At 30.6% G+C, this 22,874-nt stretch overlaps 2 protein-coding genes across 2 annotated transcripts in view; both read left to right on the top strand.

Annotated features, from left to right (window-relative positions):
* The window catches only part of LOC111703625 (uncharacterized), a 21,739-nt gene extending 12,954 nt beyond the window's left edge, over positions 1-8,785 (top strand). Inside the window, exon 3 of the mRNA XM_023475623.1 lies at positions 8,764-8,785. Within this exon, the coding sequence (XP_023331391.1) occupies positions 8,764-8,785 (22 nt within the window). The remainder of the gene's footprint in view (positions 1-8,763) is intronic.
* A 2,112-nt stretch (positions 8,786-10,897) lies between these two features.
* On the top strand, positions 10,898-20,157 carry LOC111703624 (segmentation protein cap'n'collar). The gene is made up of 5 exons (XM_023475621.1): positions 10,898-11,515; positions 15,588-15,790; positions 16,211-16,278; positions 17,358-17,423; positions 18,210-20,157. Exons 1-5 carry the CDS (start codon positions 11,009-11,011, stop codon positions 18,716-18,718), a joined length of 1,353 nt encoding a protein of 450 aa, XP_023331389.1. The 5' UTR covers positions 10,898-11,008; the 3' UTR covers positions 18,719-20,157.
* Positions 20,158-22,874: the final 2,717 nt, after the last annotated feature.

A 22,874-nucleotide genomic window follows, 5' to 3' on the forward strand; every position in this document is an offset into this window, starting at 1 on the left:
CCTCCTCGAGTTTAAACCTTACATCTTAAATCCTAGAATTAATCTCAGGCTCAAACGTCAGTTCCTCCTTTAATACTGAAATAAATCATATCATCACATATTGCCAACGACCCCCCCCCCTTCTCCCTCTAAGCCCTCCTTTCTCTCATCAAAATAGAATTGAAAAGAAAAGAATTGCTCACAGAAAAATATCTTCTATTACTTCTATTACTTCTAGTATTACTTTGTACTTCAAAGCACCTCCCTCGTTTTTTCCGATTTTTTGCCCAGGTATATTGAGCAAAGCAAATTTATTTGGTATATTAAATTTTTTCCTTCACAATAGCTCTACTGAAAAAGATATTATAAAAAACATGTAAGATTTCATTACATGAAATTTACATTAGTTTGATGTCCAGTTTCAAACTTACTCTGATTGAGAAGTCGATCATTTATAGAAAAGGAAAGAAAAATAAACTTGAAGCATTTATAATCATTTACAACTACTTTACAGGGAAGGTAAGGGAATTTTACTTTACCAAGGGTTCCCAAGACCAAAACCAAACATCCAGAGCGCAGCGAGGGATGTTTTGTAGACAAAATTGGTCGAGGGAACCCGTGGTTAGGTAAAATTTGTACTTTCCCGAAAATTTTCGGGAAATTTGAGATGAAAATGAGCGTATTTTTATTTTTTTCCCGAAAATTTCGCAGAATTAAATTATTGTAGAGACCACGGAATTATATTTTTATTAAGCCGTTCCAATTTAAGCTGTATGTGTAAATTTTTTTTAATGTAAATGTTGAGGGGGGGAGGTTATCTATGTAACCCTGTAGTAAGTGAAGAGAATATGAGTTATCTATGAAATTGACACCCTGTAGTTAGTGTAGAGTATATGAGTTATATATAGACACCCTGTAGTTAGTATGGAGAAGATGAGTTTTATAAAGACACCCTGTAGTTAGCATAGAGAAGATGAGTTATATATAGACACGCTGTAGTTAGTATAGAGAAGATGAGTTATATATAGACACCCTGTAGTTTGCATAAAGAAGATGAGCTATATATAAACACCCTGTAGTTAGTATAAAGAATTTGAGTTATATATGGACACCCTGTAGTTAGTATAAATAAGATGAGTTATATATTGACACCCTGTAGTTAGTATAAAAAAGATGAGTTATATATAGACACCCTGTAGTTTGCATAGAGAAGATGAGCTATATATAGACACCCTGTAGTTAGTATAAAGAAGATGAGTTATATATGGACACCCTGTAGTTAGTATAAATAAGATGAGTTATATATATAGACACCCTGTAGTTAGTTTAAAAAAGATGAGTTATATATTGACACCCTGTAGTTAATATAAAAAAGATGATTTATATTGACACCCTGAAGTTAGTATAAATAAGATGAGTTATATATTGACACCCTGTAGTTAGTATAGAGAAGATGAGTTATATATTGACACCCTGTAGTTAGTATAAATAAGATGAGTTATATATAGACACCCTGTAGTTAGTATAAAGAAGATGAGTTATATATTGACACCCTGTAGTTAGTATAAATTCCTCCTCTTCAACCCCCACAGATATTAAATGGTTGTCTGAACCTTCTTACTTTATCCCTATCCAGATGTTAACTCTACAATTTTTAGAAAATATATTTCAGGCTGGGTTGCCTCTTTTCAATTCTATCGATATAATTCATATAATTCATACAATTCATATAATTCATATAATTCATATAATTCATATAATTCATATAATTCATATAATTCATATAATTTATACAATTCATATAATTCATATAATTCATATAATTCATATAATTCATATAATTCATATAATTCAAGTCATTTAAAAAATCAGAAGAAGAACTTGTTATATGATAAAAAGAGACTATTGTTCAAAGTATTATTAGAATGACCATGTTATGAATGATGTCCCAATGTATGTTATGTACACGTTGTCCCAATATATATATACGTTGTCCAAATATATATACACGTTTTCCCAATATATGTACACGTTGTCCCAATATATATACACGTTGTCCCAATATATGTACATATTGTCCCAATATATGTACAGCTTGTCCCAATATTTGTACAACTTATCCCAAAAAATGTACATATTGTTCCAATATATGAGCATTTGGCGTTGTACATATGTACATTTTGTCCCAATCTATGTATAGATTGTCCCAATATATTAACAAGTTGTTCCACAATATGTACATATTGTCCCAATAAATGCACACGTTGTCCCAATATATGTACAGGTTGTCCTAATATATGTACACGTTGTCCCAATATATGTACATATTGTCCCAATGTATGTAAAGGTTGTCCTAATATATGTACAGATTGTCCTAATGTATGTACACGTTGTCCTAATATATGTACACGTTGACCCAATAAATGTACACGTTGTCCCAATATATGTAGATGTTGTCCCAATATATGAACAGGTTGTCCTAATATATGTACACGTTGTCCCAATATATGTACATGTTGTCCCAATATATGCACACGTTGTCCCAATATATGTACATATTGTCCCAATATATGTACAGGTTGTCATAATATATGAACATTTTGTCCCAATATATGTACAGATTGTCCCAATATTACAACTTATCCCAATATATTAACATGTTGTCCCAATATATGTAAAGGTTGTCCTTATATGTGTACATATTGTCCCAATCTATGTAAAGAGTGTCCCAATATATTTACAAGTTGTTCCACATATGTACATATTGTCTCAATATACAGTGATAACCAGTAAACTCTGTAATACAACTCATAAACTTGAGAAATTACATTAAATGGCACAATGAGCATTGGACACAGCAATTGTGCAGTGTCATTTTCATATTTCAGAATTTTCTTGTTATCACTGTATATGTACAGCTTGTCCCGTATACATGTACAGGTGGTACAAGTTGTTCCACTATATGGTAAATAAAATTGGTTTTCCAAAACAAAGTTAAATGCCTTTTTGTTTACATAATACAACTGATGAACCAGAATTAAGTTATTTTCTAATTTTTAAAACTTAAAATATATAAAGTAAGAAGATTCCATTGCGAATAGAAATATTAAGCATTATAGTCTAGATATTTAGCATTATTCCTAGATATTTTATCATTATTGTCTAGATATTCTATCATTATTGTCTAGATATTTTATCATTATTGTCTAGATATTTTATCATTATTGTCTAGATATTTAGCATTATTTCTAGATATTTTATCATTATTGTCTAGATATTTAGCATTATTTCTAGATATTTAGCATTATTGTCTAGATATTTTATCATTATTGTCTAGATATTTTATCATTATTGTCTAGATATTTAGCATTATTTCTAGATATTTTAGCATTATTGTCTAGATATTAAGCATTATTGTCTAGATATTTAGCATTATTTCTACCTTATATTATTATCAGATGATTAGAGTATAAAGTCAACATATCAAGATTAATACTTCGTAAATCCTTCATTTTTTTAATCCACAGTTAATCCGCTCAAAGTTAATCCTGAAGTAATATGGTCACAAGGGAAGGGAAGAGGGGGAGGGGGGCAAACGACCTTAAAAACAAAAACTAGCCTCATGGACATTTGGATCCGGATATTAAATGCATGGTGTACACTATACACTGTACATTGTACACTGTACACATTGCAATTGATTCTTTCTAGCTGTTCGTGAATTTCTCCTCTCACGTTCAGGCCATTATTAAAAGTCAAAACAAAACACAATATTTCCCTAAAAATATATCAGCTTTATTGTAAACATGGAGGCCTACTTCATCATTTCAAAATATATCAGCTTTATTGTAAACATGGAGGCCTACTTCATCATTTCAAAATATATCAGCTTTATTGTAAACATGGAGGCCTACTTCATCATTTCAAAATATATCAGCTTTATTGTAAACATGGAGGCCTACTTCATCATTTCAAAATATATCAGCTTTATTGTAAACATGGAGGCCTACTTCATCATTTCAAAATATATCAGCTTTATTGTAAACATGGAGGCCTACTTCATCATTTCAAAATATATCAGCTTTATTGTAAACATGGAGGCCTACTTCATCATTTCAAAATATATCAGCTTTATTGTAAACATGGAGGCCTACTTCATCATTTCAAAATATATCAGCTTTATTGTAAACATGGAGGCCTACTTCATCATTTCAAAATATATCAGCTTTATTGTAAACATGGAGGCCTACTTCATCATTTCAAAATATATCAGCTTTATTGTAAACATGGAGGCCTACTTCATCATTTCAAAATATATCAGCTTTATTGTAAACATGGAGGCCTACTTCATCATTTCAAAATATATCAGCTTTATTGTAAACATGGAGGCCTACNATTGAAAAACATATTGATTTTACAGTTGTTTAATTAACTTATTTTTTACACAGAGAGTTTAAGATGCTAAACCAAAGGATACAGTTTTAAAAAACAAAACCAAATTCAATGGCTCATGATTTATACAGGGTGTCCCATGAAACATGAAGAAAGTATAAGACCACTTAAACTTGAACTTTTAATTTCTTTGTGACATTCAGTCGTCAACCTACTCCCACAAAATCCGTCTAGTCCTGGCAATTCCAAATTGTGGTCTAATCCTTTTTTGTGCTTTCAAAATCATCGGAGATATTGCGAATTTCGTTCAGAAATCAATTTTGTAAAAAAAAATAAAAATAATAATAAATGCCGCAAATTATTTCAAAATTCAAAGACGACCTTCAACATTTATTTCAAAAACTGTACACTTTCCAAATCTAGGTGAAATTATTTCGCAATTTTAAAATCTTTAATGTTTCCTAGAAACTATAGTTTATAGTTGTTCTCTGACATTTAAACATTTATTGTTTAAATGGTTTAACGCTAGCTTTAATGTTGCAATAAATCACATTTTTTGTAATCAATGATAATAATATTCAGAAGATAAGGATGATAATGATAATAATAATTAGAAAAAAGATAAAAATGATGATAATATATTATAATAATAATATCGATTTCAAAAATAACAAATAATTATAATAATGATGAGATTAATAATGCTAGCTTATATATTGAAGGTAAAAATGCTTTATATGTATTTTATCTTAATTTGTATTTGTATTATTATTATCATTATTATTAATTTAATGACAATAATAATATGATAATAATAATGATAATTTTATCGCAATTTGTATTATTTAAAAAGAATATTTTCATGCTTTGTCATATGTCTGAAATGCCATTGTTTGTTTTCAACCCGTTTGTGACGGAACATTAAATAATCGTAACGTTTGTGACGGAACATTAAATAATCGTAACGTTTGTGACGGAACATTAAATAATCGTAACGTTTGTGACGGAACATTAAATAACCGTAACGTACTCACAATTTAACTGAATATTAAAAAAATCAGAACTTCATCGATTAAAAACAATACAGATAGAACAAGAGACGTCGTCTTTTCAAGATTTAGCTTTTTTGTTAACAATATCCCTGAGGCAGAGGCCCAAATGAGTTCTGCCTCAGGGTTATTGTAATCGAAAAAACCCATAAATCTTGAAAAGACGAGATCCAGTGTTCTATCTGTATTGTTATTAATCTATTAACGTGTTCATATTTCCTGTTAAATGATTATAATTAGTTATTTTTCTGAAGTTTTCATTTTTTATTTATTTTTAATTAAGTAAGTATTATAAAATCTGTTTGCATTGGAAACCCTAATTGCTAAAAACAAAGTTTATTTTATGGTTATGGGTGATTCATTAAGCTAATTCTAATAAGTCCCGCAAATCGTAATTTGACTGATTTACACTGCATATACTGACTGCAGTAAACAAACTTATTAAAATAACATTAAAGGGAGTGTTCGCGAAAAATGAAAGGGGGTATAGGCTTAATGCGATAAAAAAGCGCTTTTGATCGCTACTAATCTTACTTCTATCTGTTGCGTCTATAAGGGGAAAATTGATAAAGACGTCTCATACCGAAGAGCGTAGCGCCCATACAAATTGAGGAAATTGGAACATACGACTTAGACCGTAAAAAAATCAAATTAATATCAAACAAATCATTCAGATATTACAACCTATAGTCATCGATTATCTTTCGCCACACTTGTATATATTTGATATTTCATACTAGTTTTGATTTTTTTTTTTTTAAATAATATTTAGCTTACAACTTGTTTTCGAACATTCCTGGAAAATATGAAATGTCGTCTTCATTACCAAAAATCCTCGAAACAGGAATAAATGTTTTTGTAAGTAACTCTCAGATCATAACAATTAAAACATATTATGAAGAATCAACTATATATAAATGTGGCGAAAGATAATCGATGACTATAGGTTGTAATATCTGAATGATTTGTTTGATATTAATTTGATTTTTTTACGGTCTAAGTCGTATGTTGCAATTTTCTGAATTTGTATGGACGCCATGTTATTCGGTATGAGACGTCTTTAACAATTTTCTCCTTATAGATGCAAGAGATAGAAGTAAGATTAGTAGCGATCAAAAGCGCTTTTTTATCGCATTAAGCCTATACCCCCTTTCATTTTTCGCGAACACTCCCTTTAAAGTAATTATAAATTTACTTAACTGTCAGTTTTCACTCAAAGATACATGCAAAAGAAAACATTTTAAAGTTCTAATAAAAAATATGAAGCTAATAATTAATGCCAAATAAAGTACTAAATCATTGTCACGCTTGTACCTCCATTGAACTAAGAATGCTTTGTATTTTGTTACAACTATGACGGACATTTCTAAAAAAAATATTGTTTACAGTTTATGATCGGGAAAAGATTTGGAAGACGACATTATAAAACGTCTTCATCTCCATCAAGTCAAATAAAGCTATTCAATCCTATGCAAGAACAGCATAACATGTCGTCATACCTAATTCTTATAAATAGAAAATTGCAAAAAGGACTTTGTCATTACAGTACCTCTTGTAAATCAATGTAATAAATAAAATTATTAAAATGGGTCTGTTTAAACTGCACAATTGCTGTGATTTTGTTTAAAAGACTTTATTTTTATTCATAAATTGAGTCCATTAGTCTTCTTCCATCAGTCGTCTTCCTATTCTACTTTTTCACTGTTTATCTCTAAAAAAAAATACGCCATTTAAAATCCTTAGCAGTATCTGTATAATAAAACAAGACAATCATATATATGTTCCCTCTGGCCGGCCAAACAGCTCGACCGAATGGGCTGATTTTTTGTGGACACTCATGGGTAGCCTGGGGCTGACATAGGAAAAAATCAAATAAAAAAAATTCACGGGCAACGCCAGACCCTTCAGCTAGTTTCTAATAAAAAACAAAAAGAAGGTAATTAATCATAAAGATTCACAAACAATATTGTTAATAATGCACATTTGTCAAAGAAAAAAAAATGGCTTCACGTTGAAATTTTCTAAATAATAGCTCAGCTTTGATGGCAAAATGTAGTAAAAAATGCATTTTACAAATTGTGCGTAAATTATGTCAATTTTTGTATTATTTAATGGATTTCGTTTTATCATACAGGTTGTCCCACGAAACATGACAGTTGGTGAATAGTTTTCAATGTCTTCTTCCATGATACTGTATTAGTAATTTCAGACTTTTTGCAGTTTATTTCGTTAAACAAATCTTTTACTCAAATATATATCTGTTTGAAATCAATTTTACTATAATATTACTGCCATTTAGTATTTATTTTCATCATCTTTGGTATCAAACAACTTAACAAATTATTGAAGAAGACATTTTAAACTATACACCAACTGTCATGTTTATTGGGACACCCTGTAGCTCCTCTGTAATTTACAAAGTTCTGTAAACAATCATTGCAGTGACAATAAATTATTAAAAATTGACAGACGCCCCTAAATCCCTGTAATTACGTTGTTTAATCTCCTTTAACCGGTGGAGCAAATGGTCTCTCCTCAAATGTGGGAAAGTGTTAAACCATGGAGAGAATTTAAAAAAGTATGTTTTACTAAAAGTACATAATAATATTCCTTGGACACACCGTAACTACAGGGGGACGCATAAGACTGTGAAAGGGTAGGACGACTGTTAGACTCAAGTTATGATTTTAGCTTGTCCATAAAGCACATCAATTTTCACGCAATGGACCCATTTTACGCAAAAAGTTGATGTTCAAGAGCGCTCTCGTGTTGACAACTGTTTGCTTCTATATATAAATTTGTGTCTGTCTGTTTGTTTGTTTGTTTGTCTGTCTGTTTGTATCCAATAAACGTCAAAACGGCTGAACCGATCGGGCCCAAATTTTTTGTGGGACATCACGTGACCACAGGGAAGGTTTATTAATTATCAAAATTTCAAATATTTGTCTCCATCAAAATTTGATCTTCATTAAATTTTTGAAAATTTTGAAAATCCACGAAATTTTTTGTGAAAATCCGCGAATTATTTTTGTTTTGTTTTACGATGTACACAAAGAGAACATGTTCACAATTAATTTAGAAGATGGGCGCGAAGTGTCCTCTAAGGCTAGTTATAACAAAATTAAATACACATAAAACTGGCATAAAATGTCTCCGTCTTCATCAGGTAATGGTTCTCTCCCTTAATAAAACTACGTGAACATTTTTTAAGAGACACCATGCAAATGTAATTTCAAATATCAAAAACGTTCAGTATTCTTAAATATCATAGCTACAAAATAAGTTATGGATAATGAGAGATAATTTAAAAAGGAGGTATTATGATGAAAAGACTATTTTTTAGTTGTAGACCAGAGGAGACGTAAGACGACATTATGGAGCATCTTGTTAAAAAAAAAACAACTTTAATCTATTATGTTTAAGTTTCATAATGGAATGGATGCGTCATAAAATTACCCCCCCCCCCCTCCCCTCTCCCTTCTTCTGTTTGGTGAATTTCTCTTCCATATTTAGAATGATTTTTGGGAAAACTATGCAGAAAAAAGACGACATATAGACTGTTCTTAATTCGTCATTCATCTAGTATGGAGAGTGTGTAAGATATTAACAGAAAGGGTGTCCCAATAATCATGGAAATAGAGACGACTTAAAATTCGTCTATGATTTTTTTATATTTATTTTATGCCAAAGAAAGTAAAAAAAACGAGGTTGTACGTCTGACGAGCTTTTAACAAAGTGGTCTACCTTTCTTGTAGGTTAAAAAATTGTCGAAGATATTAGACAATTTAGATGCATATAAAATATAAAATATAAAATATAAAATGAATTGAAATTATGCAATTTCTCCGTCAATCTTGAAGATTCAAAAATAGTAGACTACAATTTGAAAATCTCACGACCAGGCGTTTAAGCTGAAGTATTGCAATAATTGTGTCTATGAAAAAATGGTGCATGGATGAAAGACGATATAAAAGTCGTCACTGAACTTCCATGTTTATTGGGACACCCTGTACAATGTTAGCGCGGTATAGATAGTTCAGGGTTATCAGCAAAGAATAAGACTTCCCAGCCGAATCCGATCGACTGAGACACCTGTAGAGAATTCCTTCAGTCGTTTTTCTTAAATTCACAGTTACCAGCAACTGCAAATCTTATTTAATTCTCGGCCAACTTAAAGAGATACTTATATTAAAAAACGCTATTTTAGACATTAACTTGCAGAATTTAACCCATAGACCGTTTTTCAAAATATTTTCAGGTCATCAGTAAAGTTTCATCCTTTGTGGGTAACCCTGTTAAAAATAAAGTATTAATCAAAATTTCTTTAACAATTTTAAACCGTTGGTCTTGGTTTTTTTAAATTTTATTCTGGACAAAAGCTAAAAGAAACTAAATCTAAATGTACTAAAATCGGTACCGAACTAATGCTAAAACAATTGCAAAGAAAAGAAAGATAAATATATTTATGTAGTTAAGGTTGAAACTATTAAATAAGTAAAGTACTAGGTAGCGTCATAAATATTTGCAAAAGAAGATTGCTAGTCCTTGTTCTCAGATTAGCTTGCTGAATTCCGCCATGATTTGCAAAATTTAACATATTGCATTAAAGATCCATGCAATCGTGGCATCATGGGCCGGGAAGTACAGGGGGGGGAGATATATTAAGGAAAAGGGGGACTACATGAAGTAAGTACAGGGGGAAGGGAGATAAATTAAGGAAAAGGAGGACTCCATGAAGGGAAGTACGGGGGGAGGGGAGATAAATTAAGGAAAAGGATGACTCCATTGAGAGAAGNTACAGGGGGAGGGAAGATAATTAAGGAAAAGGGGGAAGTTCAGGGGGAGGGGAGATATATTAAGGAAATTATATCGGAAAAATGTAAAAATATAACTCTCCCCCATTGAGGTATTTAGGGTTAAGTAAATAAGGGTGTATGTTGGGATGTGGTGAATCTGATACTGAAGAAGGAAAACTGAGTATTAAATACTGTATTTAATACTCAGCAGTTTAATGAACAGATAAGAAAAGTTTGTTTCATGATTTATATTTTTAAACAACAAGACATTTATAGATTATATTAATTGATATTTAGTCTTATACTGTCTAATGTCTGTTTAAGTATATTTTGTTTGCTTATTTTATTTTCTTTACTTGCCTATTTTTTGCCTATGTTTTGTCTATTTTTTCTAGATTCACAGATACATTTATCTGCCTCTGATTCAATGTGTTATTAATTGTTGTTTTATTTTCATTTGTCTATTTATCTATTTGTCTATTTGTCTATTTGTCTATTTGTCTATTTGTCTATTTTTCTGTTTGTCTATTTGTGTGTCTACGTATTTTTACATTTACTAGAATGAGTCAGCAGGTCTGGGTCCGCTGACTAGTAGAATATTTCCTGACTTGCAAAACACTCGGAGGATAGATGGATAGATAGATAGACAGATAGTTGTCTAAAGAGATAGATAGATAGATAGCTTCGCACAGTATATCAAGGACTGCAAACCAACCGACACGGTTAAATTTCATACAGACAAAAAAAGTGTTGACAAAATGTTTATGAAAAAGTGAGATTTTTTCGGCAAAAATGACGACCGAGTTTCCGGTCGATCTTTCGGCCAAAACGCGAAATGTTTCAGTTCAGACGGAACAGACGAAATATCTGTTCAATGCCGAACAAAACACTGATCATAAATCTGATCAATGCTTATCACAACACGTGATCAATAGTGATAATTTTATTCACGATTCTAGAAAAGATCATTTTCAACTGAAACCTCAAAAAGATCACTATAACCCTAAATGTAGGGATGATCATAATAAAGTTAAAACTGGAGAAGATGAAATTAAACCTGAAAGAAGTGAACCTACCCCCAATAAACCTGAAAATCACAAGCTAAACCTCAAAAATATTTTCTCCGCTAACTTTGGAAAATTTAGCGGAAAACTAGCGGATCCAAATCTGAGAGAATCTGTGGAAATTTTGAAGGAATATATTCTAGAAATAACATTTAATTTGTTGTTTAACAGAATCAGTTTGGACGCATTTCAAAATGATATTAGCCAGCTGGTCAGAGCATTTAATAAATCAAAGGTAGGTCAAAATCAAATCAAGATCAAAATTAAAGATCAAAATTAAAGATCAAAATTAAAGATCAAAATTAAAAATCAAAATTAATGATCAAAATTAAAGATCAAAATTAAAGATCAAAATTAAAGATCAAAATTAAATATCAAAATTAAAGATCAAAATTAAATATCAAAATTAAAGATCAAAATTAAAGAACAAAATTAAAGATCAAAATTAATGATCAAAATCAAAGATCAAAATTAAAGAACAAAATTAAAGATTAAAACTAAAGATCAAAATCAAAGATTAAAATTAAAGATCAAAATTAAACATTAAAATTAAAGATTAAAATTAAAGGTCACAAAAAAAGGTTAAAAAGTCCCTATAGGCTATAACGCGACAATGTAACACAGGTTAGATAAGATTAAAACCTGAAGGTCAATCTAATGTTCATTTTTAGACACTAGATCAAATTTTAACCCTCCTGTAAAAAAAAAGAAAAGTTTTTCATGTTCGACTCAAAACGATCTATCCTCGCCTAAAAACATTTGTTTGACCAAGAGTAAATTATATATCCAAGATTTCTCTTCAAAAAAATTGTTATTTTCGATTGTGGTTTTTCATCGAATTTGACACCTTTCAAGCTTGGAGAACAACGATATCTTCCACATTATCTATCAGATTAAGGTATAAAGTGACATGACCTCTTTGAAATAAAGGTTTATTTCATTCTTAAAGGTTTTTCTTGCAAATTTTAATCATTTTAGTATTATTTTTAAAAACAGGTTTTTAAGAAAATCATCCAAGATTAATTCAACAAAACGAAAATTAAAATATTTTCCACAAATCATCAGCTGTTTATTTTGTGCACAATCATTATTATATATTAAAATTCTAACCATAAATTAAAATACAAAAAGAACCTGCCAGTCACTTTTTATGGCACAGATTTTTGCAAACAGGATGATGGCTCACTGATTTAAACGGGAAATTGACTCGTCATCTTTTAGTTTTTATTGGCTTTGTTTTCTTAGAACTTGATTCAAACATTTGTCCAGTATTTGTACAGTTTGGTTTATTGAGAAGTTCATTTTCTGCTTCCTTTTGGAAACTTTATTTCAGACTCAGATTTATTCAGTTTTGGTGTCACCTTATGATAAGTTTTAACTCAACTTTAGATTAGTTTCAATTTAACTTAAGATTAGTTTCCATTTAAATTAAGATTAGTTTCCACTTAACTTAAGATTAGTTTCTACTCAACTTACGATTAGTTTCTTCATTACTTAAGTTTAGTTTCAACTTAGCTTAAAATTAGTTTCTACTCAACTTGAGTTTAGTTTCTACTCAACTTAAGATTAGCTTCAACTCAACTTCAGATTAGTTTCTACTCAACTTAACATTGGTTTCTAATCAACTTAAGATTAGTTTCAACTCAACTTAAGATTAGTTTCTACTCAACTTAAGATTAGTTTCTAATCAACTTAAGATTATTTTCTACTCAACTTAAGATTAGTTTTAACTTAACTTTACTACACTAAAGTTTTTTCCTTGAGTCAGTTTAAGTTCTGTTTTCCGCGCTTAGATTTATTATGTTTGAGATCATTATCTTCTACTTGAATCTAATCCTTTGACATTTTTATACTGATATTTTTCACCCTGGATTAAACTGGATTAAACTGGATTAAACTGGATAACACTAGATTAAACTGGATTAAACTAGATTAAGCTGGATTAAACTGGATTTAACTGGATTAAAGTGGATTAAACTGGATAAAACTGGATTAAACTGGATTAAACTGGATAAAACTGGATTAAACTGGATTAAACTGGATTAAACTGGATTAAACTGGATTAAACTGGGTTAAACCGGATTAAACTGGAATAAACTGGATTAAACCGGATTAAACTGGATTAAACTGGATTAAACCGGATTAATCTGGATTAAACTGGATAAAAAGGCCCACTTATAAGTCTAGAGGTCTTGCCATAAATCTAAAAATCTCTCCGTTGGGTTCCCTTCCCCACACGATTTCATTTAACCTGTCAAAGGTGGTCCATTCCGTTTTTAAAACATTTTTTATCATCTCTTGGTGGATTCACCGTATATCCCTGGAATTCTACTTTAAATCTTTCATTCAAAAGTTTCCGCTATGATTATGAAGTTCATATTACAAATGTGGTTAAGCGCTATCCAACCCAAAAGTTTTGGTCTGAGAGCGGTGTTATAATTTCTATTTCTATTTATCATTTTCAAAACCATTGGATGCGTAACAAGAATAAATGTATTTAAGAAGAGTATTAACTGAATGCATAGATAATTAAACAAATATTAGGGAAAGGTAAAGTAAGTTCCATGTAAGGTTCAAATCTTATATGATATCTATCAATCATAATGTCTTTTGATAAAGACCTTTTAAGAAAAACAAAAGTTTGTTTTTCTAATATCGTAACCGGATATATTTACTTTTCTAATATCGTAACCAGATATATTTACTTTTCTAATATCGTAACCGGATATATTTACTTTTCTAATGTCGTAACCCGATATATTTACTTTTCTAATATCGTAACCGGATATATTTACTTTTCTAATATCGTAACCGGATATATTTACTTTTCTAATATCGTAACCGGATATATTTACTTTTCTAATATCGTAACCTGATATATTTACTTTTCTAATATCGTAACCGGATATATTTACTTTTCTAATACTTGTGCTTAAAATCTAAACTACAGTAGCTACGAGGTCACAAAGTAGGACCAGTAATGTGGCACGAATTCGACCTTCTCCCTATGTCAATAGTTTGCAGAACTGTACAGCGTCTAAAAATGTGTAATTACTTGCCTGGGAACCCAGATTTACCTGGAGTTTTCTATATAAAATTCAATCCACTCAACTTGTTTCTGTCTAGTTCATCAAACAAATTTGAGTCAAATCGGTCAATGAGTTATCAGACATACAAACAAAGAAATATGCAGACAGATAAACAGACATTAACACTTTTTATATATAAAGATTTAAAGCTATTAGAACTAAAAAAGGGCCGTTTTAATCTTAGAATCTGGGTTAGCCGATTACTTCTGTAAAGTTTAGCTAAATACAAACGCATTAAGTGGTTGGGTAAAGACAAACAAAGGACAATGGTCTGGCGACACTTAAGAATTTCCGAGTCAGGTCAACCTTTCAGGTCCCAGTTTGAACTGTACCTAACTCTATGGGGACAGGACTAGCCGATGCAACAAGGTTAACGCGGTCAGGCTTTATGCTTCATATAGGTTGAATTTACTTTTACCAAAAATGAAGAATTTTTGGATCGTTGTAAAAGATTGTGCAATGTGCATACAAAGTAACAATAAACAAAGCATCAACCGCACCGTAGGCGGAGGGGGGGGGGGGCAGGGGTCTTTCTTTTTACAAAAAAAACACACTATTTTTTTGTCAATTTTTCTCCAAATAAAGTTGTAATTATGTTTAACGATTGATATTACACTCAGTATCTCATTAAGATCGCTAAAAAGTCATTAACAAGATTAACAATATTTATATTAAAAATCGATCCTAAATAATTGTATGTTATTATTGAATCAATGACACCATTAATCTTGCATTATCGCCTCCTTCATGTTTTTGTACTTTTTTTCTAAAATTCTAAAAATAGCTAATCATGGGCTAAAAATAGCTAGTTCTAGCTAGATTTTTGTTGCTAATGTTGTCCTGGAAAATTCCAGTGTGGAGGCCCTTCAATCTCTTTTTCTCAATTTACGATCTTTCTTTTTTGCAAATAATTTTGCGCATTTTTCCTGGAGTCTATCTATCTATCCATCTATCTATCTATCTATCTATTTATCTATCTATAAATCTATGTATATATAAATATACACTCAGTCTGTAATACAATCCAAACAGATGCATTTAAAGCATCAAGCCACATCTCATATAGGCAGACAGGGTGATGCAACTAACATCCAGCCACCAAGATGCAATTACCAATTTTTTTTTCAAATGATGCAATCAGGTTAAACAGGCGTTGTGCGTAAGATTGTACATTATTACTTTCATTATCACTATCAATTTTATTAATTATTATTTCAGGAGTGTTCTATCCCTCTCTCCCTGCCCCCTGACGAATGGATCTCCCAACCTGAATCTATTCCCAACTCCTATTCCCAAACCATCCAATCCTATGGGTTGGGACCAGAAACTGTTCCAAACTTGGGATTGGACGGAATCGGATTGAATCTAACGAATGACAGTTCTATTTATTTAAACGACTACAGACACGAGAATTTGCAAAGGTAAAAATATATTAAATATTGCGAATCAAAACAAGTGTCTAAGTGGAATTGAAACAGTCACAAAAACCTGAAAACTTAAAACTTTTATGACCTTATTATCTTGTTGCGATATTACATTTAACTTCAAAAAGTTGAAAAAATATTTAATGAAAAGGAACTGTAAGCATATATTCAAGGATGTCTGATCAAATATAATTAGATATCCATATTTTTCTTGTTTATTCAAACTGTAAATTCTTTAAATCAACAAATAATATATTAAATTTTAATTAGTGTTTTATACAAATAAGTTACACTTATAGAAACCCTCATATCTTTATGTTTTTTGCAGTTTCTGGTGGAAATATCTTGTTTACAATTGTTACAAGTGTAACCGAATAAATTAAAAAAATAATTATTCATTATTTTTTTATTGTTCAGAAGTTTTGCGCCAGAAGCTGAGGAATTATCCATTCGGGGGACAACTGTATCTAGTCTAGTCAGTATAGGTAGCATATTTTTTAAAAACTTCTTTAAGATTCTTTTATTGTTTTTAATAATAATAACATTATAAATATAAATTTTGTTTTTTTACAATTTTCTTAAGACTCTTTTATTTTTATTATCTTTCTTAACAATTTTTAATTGTCTTTTTAAAATTTTTTTATTATCGTTTTAATAAATTCTTTTATTGTCATTTTTTGAAAATTCTTTAATTATCATTTTAAAGATTTTTTATTGACCTTTTTAAAAACAATTAAAGAGAGACAGAGAAGAAAGGATGGCCAGCAACAAAAATTTCTTGTCAAAGCCACATTTTCCTCATTTTTTTGTCCGAGCCACCTCGGAATCCTCGTCCTTCATTTATAAGTGTTTTGAAGTTTCCAATTCTCGAATATAAAACTATTTTTTTAATAATCTGGCCATGTTAGGGCATAAAATATGGATAGACTAAAGTTTTGAAATGATTACCTCATGTTGGAATCTTCACACCCATGAGAATGATGTCAAACTTTAATTAAGTAAAACTTAAATCTCATCTACGTCCATGATGGCCAACCTTAAAGATAAAAAAAATAGCAAAATATTTGGCAAATCTTTACCTATCATTTATCCCATGGAATCAACCGTAAAAATTCTATTGATTTTACTATTATTAACAAAAAAAATTAAAGTTTTATTTACTCGGAAATATTTGCGGCATTCGATCCACTCGACAGGAATATTTGAAATGTGCACAAAAAAGATAAACATTTTTAAGGACATTAAACTCGAAAACTTTAATTCATTTACAGCCTTTTTTTCGATTTACAAAAATCATTATTTCATTTATGCCCTAACAAGGCTCGATTCTTGAAAAATTGTTTTATCTTGGAGGATTAAAGACTTTAAAAAAAGATTCCGAGGTGGCTCGCACGAGAAAATAGGGAGAATGTGGCTCAGACAAGAATTTTTGTGACTGGCCTTCCTCCCCTCCGCAGCCGCAGCTTTTAAAAAAATTTGTTATTATGATTACGTCTTGTGCCATCTATCTTCTTTAAACAAAAAAATATAATAAAGGAAATTTTTAAAATCTTATATCTTATAGGAACGATCAACTCTGAGTCGATAAACAGTAAGCTTAGTGCGGTCAACTTTGATACAGAGAGTACAGGTCAGTTATAGTTTTTTTTCAGGGATATAAAACCTGCCAAGGTAAAGGGGAAATAGTTTATGTTATTTAGATATAACTGTTTCATGGAATATAATTGAATATGTTAAATGTTAAATAATAAATATTATGGCTATTTTTTTCTTTTTTTCTTGAAATGATACTGCAGATGGGAAATTAAGTATACATATTGATAAGATGTTCATATACTTAAACCTTTTTAACATTAAAATTTTAAAACCTGTTTAATGCATTTATGCTTGCATTCTCTCATTCTTTATTCCTTGTTTTCCTTGTTTGTTTGTTTGTTTATGTGTCCCAAGGTTATAATGCAAGAAAAGTTATTTCAGAGGTGTACGCATCTTTTATACTGCAGTGTACTGTCTCTGGGCAGTAATGTAAACACAAGACGGATGTTGAAGCTTAACATGGATCCATCTTTCACATTACAAATCAATAAATTATCAAAATTATCAAAATTTAATGCTTTTAACTTCCTCGTATACTAAACGAACACAGATGTCTCTATTCTTGTTTACAAGTTCCACCCAGAGAGAACTGGTTTCAATATGTACGTAAGCAGAGTATACGCAACTGCAATTAACTTTCCTTGCATTACAACCTTGATGTGTCCTATCATATTCATAACTCATAAACCCCTTGACCTCGCAATGTGCAAAGCATTTTCTATTTGGGCAACTCGGTAAAACAACGGGAATGTACTAAGCAAGGTTTGATTTTTATGTAAAGCTGGATTCCCAGTTTAAAATAAAATTGTTTTGTTCTTAGGTTCAGTTGCAGAAAGTTCTGGATCTTGCGGCGGGGGCGGGGGCGGGGGCGGTGGGGGAAGAAAATCCCGCGACGAAAAAATAATCCAGGAACTCGGAATCCCATTTACCGCCGAGCGTATCATCAACTGCTCCATGGACGACTTCAACAGCATGTTAGTGAGCAACAACCTGACAGAAGACCAGATAAACACGAGCAGGGATATTAGGAGGAGAGGAAAGAACAAGATCGCGGCCCAGAATTGCCGGAAGCGGAAGGTTGATCAAATTACGAACCTCGCGGAGGAGGTTGAAGAGGTGAGGGAAAGAAAAAACAGGATTATCCGGGAGCGGATGGAACTGGAACGAAGCCTGGAGACGTGGCAGGCCAGGTTGGATAGATTGGAGAGGTTTATCCTGACCAAACTGAACAGAGACGAATCCTGCTGGAAGATTGAGTTCATAGGAGATAATATTTCTTTAGTTCCGAAAGTTAGCTCAGATATTAGTCATATTTTCCAGGATTATTAGAATCAGAAACTTCTTGTTTCAAGAATATTAGAATTAGAAACTTACTGTTTCAAGATTATTAGAATCAGAAACTTCCTGTTCCAAGATTATCAGAATTCAGAAACTAATTGTTTCAAGATTATTAGTGTCAGAAACTTCCTGTTTCAAGATTATTAGAATCAGAAACTTCCTGTTCCAAGGTTATTAAAATTCAGAAACTTCCTGTTCCAAGATTATCAGAATTCAGAAACTTCTTGTTCCAAGAATATTAGAATCAGAAACTTACTGTTCCAAGATTCTTATTCTTGTTCAAAGATTATTAGAATCAGAAACTTTCTGTTCTGAGAACATTAAAGCAGGAACTTCCTGTTTCAAGGTTATTAGAATCAGAAGCTCATTGTTTCAGGATTATTAGAATCAGAAACTTTCTGTTCTGAGAACATTAAAGCAGGAACTTCCTGTTTCAAGGTTATTAGAATCAGGAACTTCCTGTTTCAGGGTTATTAGAATCAGAAACTTCCTGTTCCAAGGTTATTAGAATCAGAAACTTCTTGTTCCAAGATTATTAGAATCAGAAACTTCTTGTTCCAAGATTATTAGAATTCACAAACTTCTTGTTCCAAGATTATTAGAATCAGAAACTTCTTGTTCCAGGATTATTAGAATTCAGAAAATTCTTGTTCCAAGATTATTAGAATTCAGAAACTTCTTGTTCCAAGAATATTAGAATAAGAAACTTCTTGTTCCAAGAATATTAGAATCGGAAACTTCTTGTTTCAAGATTATAAGAATCAGAAATTTCCTGTTCCAAGATTATCAGAATTCAGAAACTTCTTATTTCAAGAATGCTAGAATCAGAAACTTACTGTTCCAAGATGATTAGAATCAGAAACAATTATTGTTCCAAGATGATTAATATCAGGAACTTCCTGTTTCAAGATGATTAATATCAGAATTTTCTTGTAAAAGAATGTTCAAATCAGAAACTTCCTGTTCCAAGATTATTAGAATCAGAAACTTCCTGTTCCAATAATTTTATCTTCAAAAACGATTATTTAAAAAGTATGTGTTTTTACAAAAACCGGTGTACGAAATTTTATCTAGGAATTTGCTCCTTTCTCTGGACTTTTTCTTGCAAAATTAACTTTTCAAATCGGATTAAAAGTTTTTCAAAATATTAGAATTTTTACATTGACTCCATCAATAAACCCCGGTCACCAATTTTCAAATTTGAAATTTTGCAAATTAATTTGAGCACAAATTTTGGCAAAAAATTGTTTGGATTCATTTTTTAACATTCAAAACTGACATATTTTTTATCAAAAGAGATAATTATTTCTCATTTTTGAAATGCATACGTCCTAGCTTTTATTAAATTTACCTTGGCGCTTTTTCTACTTTCTGGCAAATTTGCACTTTTTCATTTTATAACTTTCATGTGAACTGAAAATTATTTTGTTAAAACTATTGTTTCATTCTTTATTCAGTGTTTATACTTTGTAGTTTAAATTTGCCATTAATCATAGTTTTACTTTTTATTTTAAAATAGAAAATATAAAAAACTGAAAGTTAAAACAACAAAATACTCAAATAATATTTTGAATCTCAAAGTTATGATTACCCAATTGAAACACATAAAATGTATAATATATACAGGTATAAAGTTTTATTTGTTTATTTAAACATTCTGATATCTTTCTAACAACGTTTTATCGACATTTAATACACAAAAAGTAAAAAAGAAGTCCGTTAAAAAAGAATTGATAAAAATATTAATATTTTTTGAAAATTAATTCTCTTTCTAACAAGTTACGAGTCTGTACTCTGTGAAGGCTTAAATTTAGAATTCCTTATGACCCTGTGATCAATGCAATATTGTTGAACGTACAGTTAAACCCTAAATAAGCCATACATCGAAAGAATTCATCAAATGTCGTATTCTTCACTTTCTGATAATTGAATGCTGCAGATTTTTAGTTTTTTAATTAAAACTGCAGTTCCCGCATATTTATGGCTTTTATTTATTTTCGCAATGCTGAGATTTACGTAAAATAGTAAAAAACCCATTGAAAATCTTTCAAGACGACATTAGATAAATTCTTTTGATGTATGGCTCATTTCGGGTTTAACTGTAGATAAAGAGCTGTATGTAAATTTGTAACAGTCATGTACACATAACACATGTGTAAATGTGTATAGTACTGTACAATGTTCATGTAATGATGTGAAACTGTCCTGTTACAAACGTACACTGTACAGTACTGTTCACATGCACTTGTGTAATTGAGAATCTTAATATTTTACTGCAAACCCTTGCTTGCTCACACATTTAGAAAAATTATAAAAAATAAAGAATAACTTACACATTTCCCCATAAAATAAAGTAACTTTAATGCTGCAACTCAAAGCCCGGAAATGAAAAAAATCATATAAAATTATCTTATATATTGTATGTATGTAAATATAGAATAACTGGAGATGGATTAGAAAAAAGATAATGATGTTGAAACAAATAAACTAAAGTAAATTTTATCTTAATCATATTATCTCAAAATATCAAAAATGACTATACAGTGATAACCAGAAAACTGTAGAATAGGAAGACGACATTAAAGGAATACTGAATTATAGTGCTCTTGATGTTGTTACAAAGCAAATAACTTAACAAAGTAAGTTATTATAATCACTTATTAAGTGAAATGGGTCTGTTTACACTACACAATAGTTGTGCCTCATGCTTATTGGAGTATTTAGAAGACTTAAGTTTAAAAGCCGACTTCCTGTTCAAGAGTTTTCTGTAAGCAACACAAAAATTCTGAAGGAAATAAAATAATAATAAAATAAAGAAACTGCAGTACACTTCATTGTAAACAAATGTATATCTACTAGGCTTTTAGAACGCTTCGCGCTAATCTTCTATTTCATCTTTTAATTGTAGCTTTATCCAAAGAGAATAGAAAATATATTAGAGAGGAATTTAGACAATCTCTCGGTATGAATTTTGTCAGTCCCTTTCAGCCTGAAAGGGAGTTCAAAGTGTACAAATCATGTAAATGTTCACAGTAGAGTACATTTATACAGTATGTTCCCTAGACTATCCATTTCAATTTAATTTCGAATTTCTTTAAGCTGTTAAATAAACTTTATAAAATGAAATAGGTGAATAAAAAACATTATTTGATTTATAGTTATAACGGAAAACCATCGTTTGTAAAGTGAAAGGCATAGAGATTATGTGAAATGATCATTGGTCAATTATGAATCATAATTTGGTTTTCTTTTAATATTAATTTTAGATTTTCTATAAAATGATGTTTCAGGGCCCAAAAGGTTATATAGCATAAATATGTGAAGTACAACTGCAGTATGAAAACAGTACAACAAAAAGGCCGTTTTACACTTTTTTCAATAAATTCCACTTTAATAAATATTCTATTCTCTTTGGCTTTATCTCTGAGAATCTTCTCTTTGTACAGTATAAAACAACAACAAAAAAAAGTTTGCGGATTTCATAATATTTTTTCGCGCATTTAAAAAATTTTACAAAATGAAAAAACTTTTTAACACAAATTTTTGAAATTTTGATCATTCATAAACCTTCCCCCGCGTCACGTGAGATCCCACTCAAAATTTGGGCCCGGTCAGTTTAGCCATTTTGACGTTTATTAGATACAAACAAACAAACAGACAAATTAAATTTATATATATCTATATGTTTGGTATATTCTGTGTCCTTCCTGTGGTTGAAAGAATCTTAGATTCCAAAATATATCATTATCATCCACTGAAAATAATTATCATGCATGAAAAGCCAAAATATCGCAAGTTCATCCCAAGTTTAGGAAAATCATCCCAGGTCACCCTCTCTTTCAAACTTAGATATTTTACACAGAATACAGAGTTGGAATTCTACAGGGTGTTCCAATAAACATGACAGTTTAAGAACAGGGTGTTCCAATAAACATGACAGTTTAAGAACAGGGTGTTCCAATGTACATAACAGTTTAAAAACATGGTGTTCCAATAAACATGACAGTTTAAAAACAGGGTGTTCCAATAAACATAACAGTTTAAAACAGGGTGTTCCAATAAACATGACAGTTTAAGAACAGTGTGTTCCAATAAACATGACAGTTTAAGAACAGGGTGTTCCAATAAACATGACAGTTTAAAAACA

Source organism: Eurytemora carolleeae, unplaced genomic scaffold (assembly GCF_000591075.1).
Source record: "Eurytemora carolleeae unplaced genomic scaffold, Eaff_2.0 scaffold524, whole genome shotgun sequence".
Lineage (NCBI taxonomy): Eukaryota > Metazoa > Arthropoda > Copepoda > Calanoida > Temoridae > Eurytemora > Eurytemora carolleeae.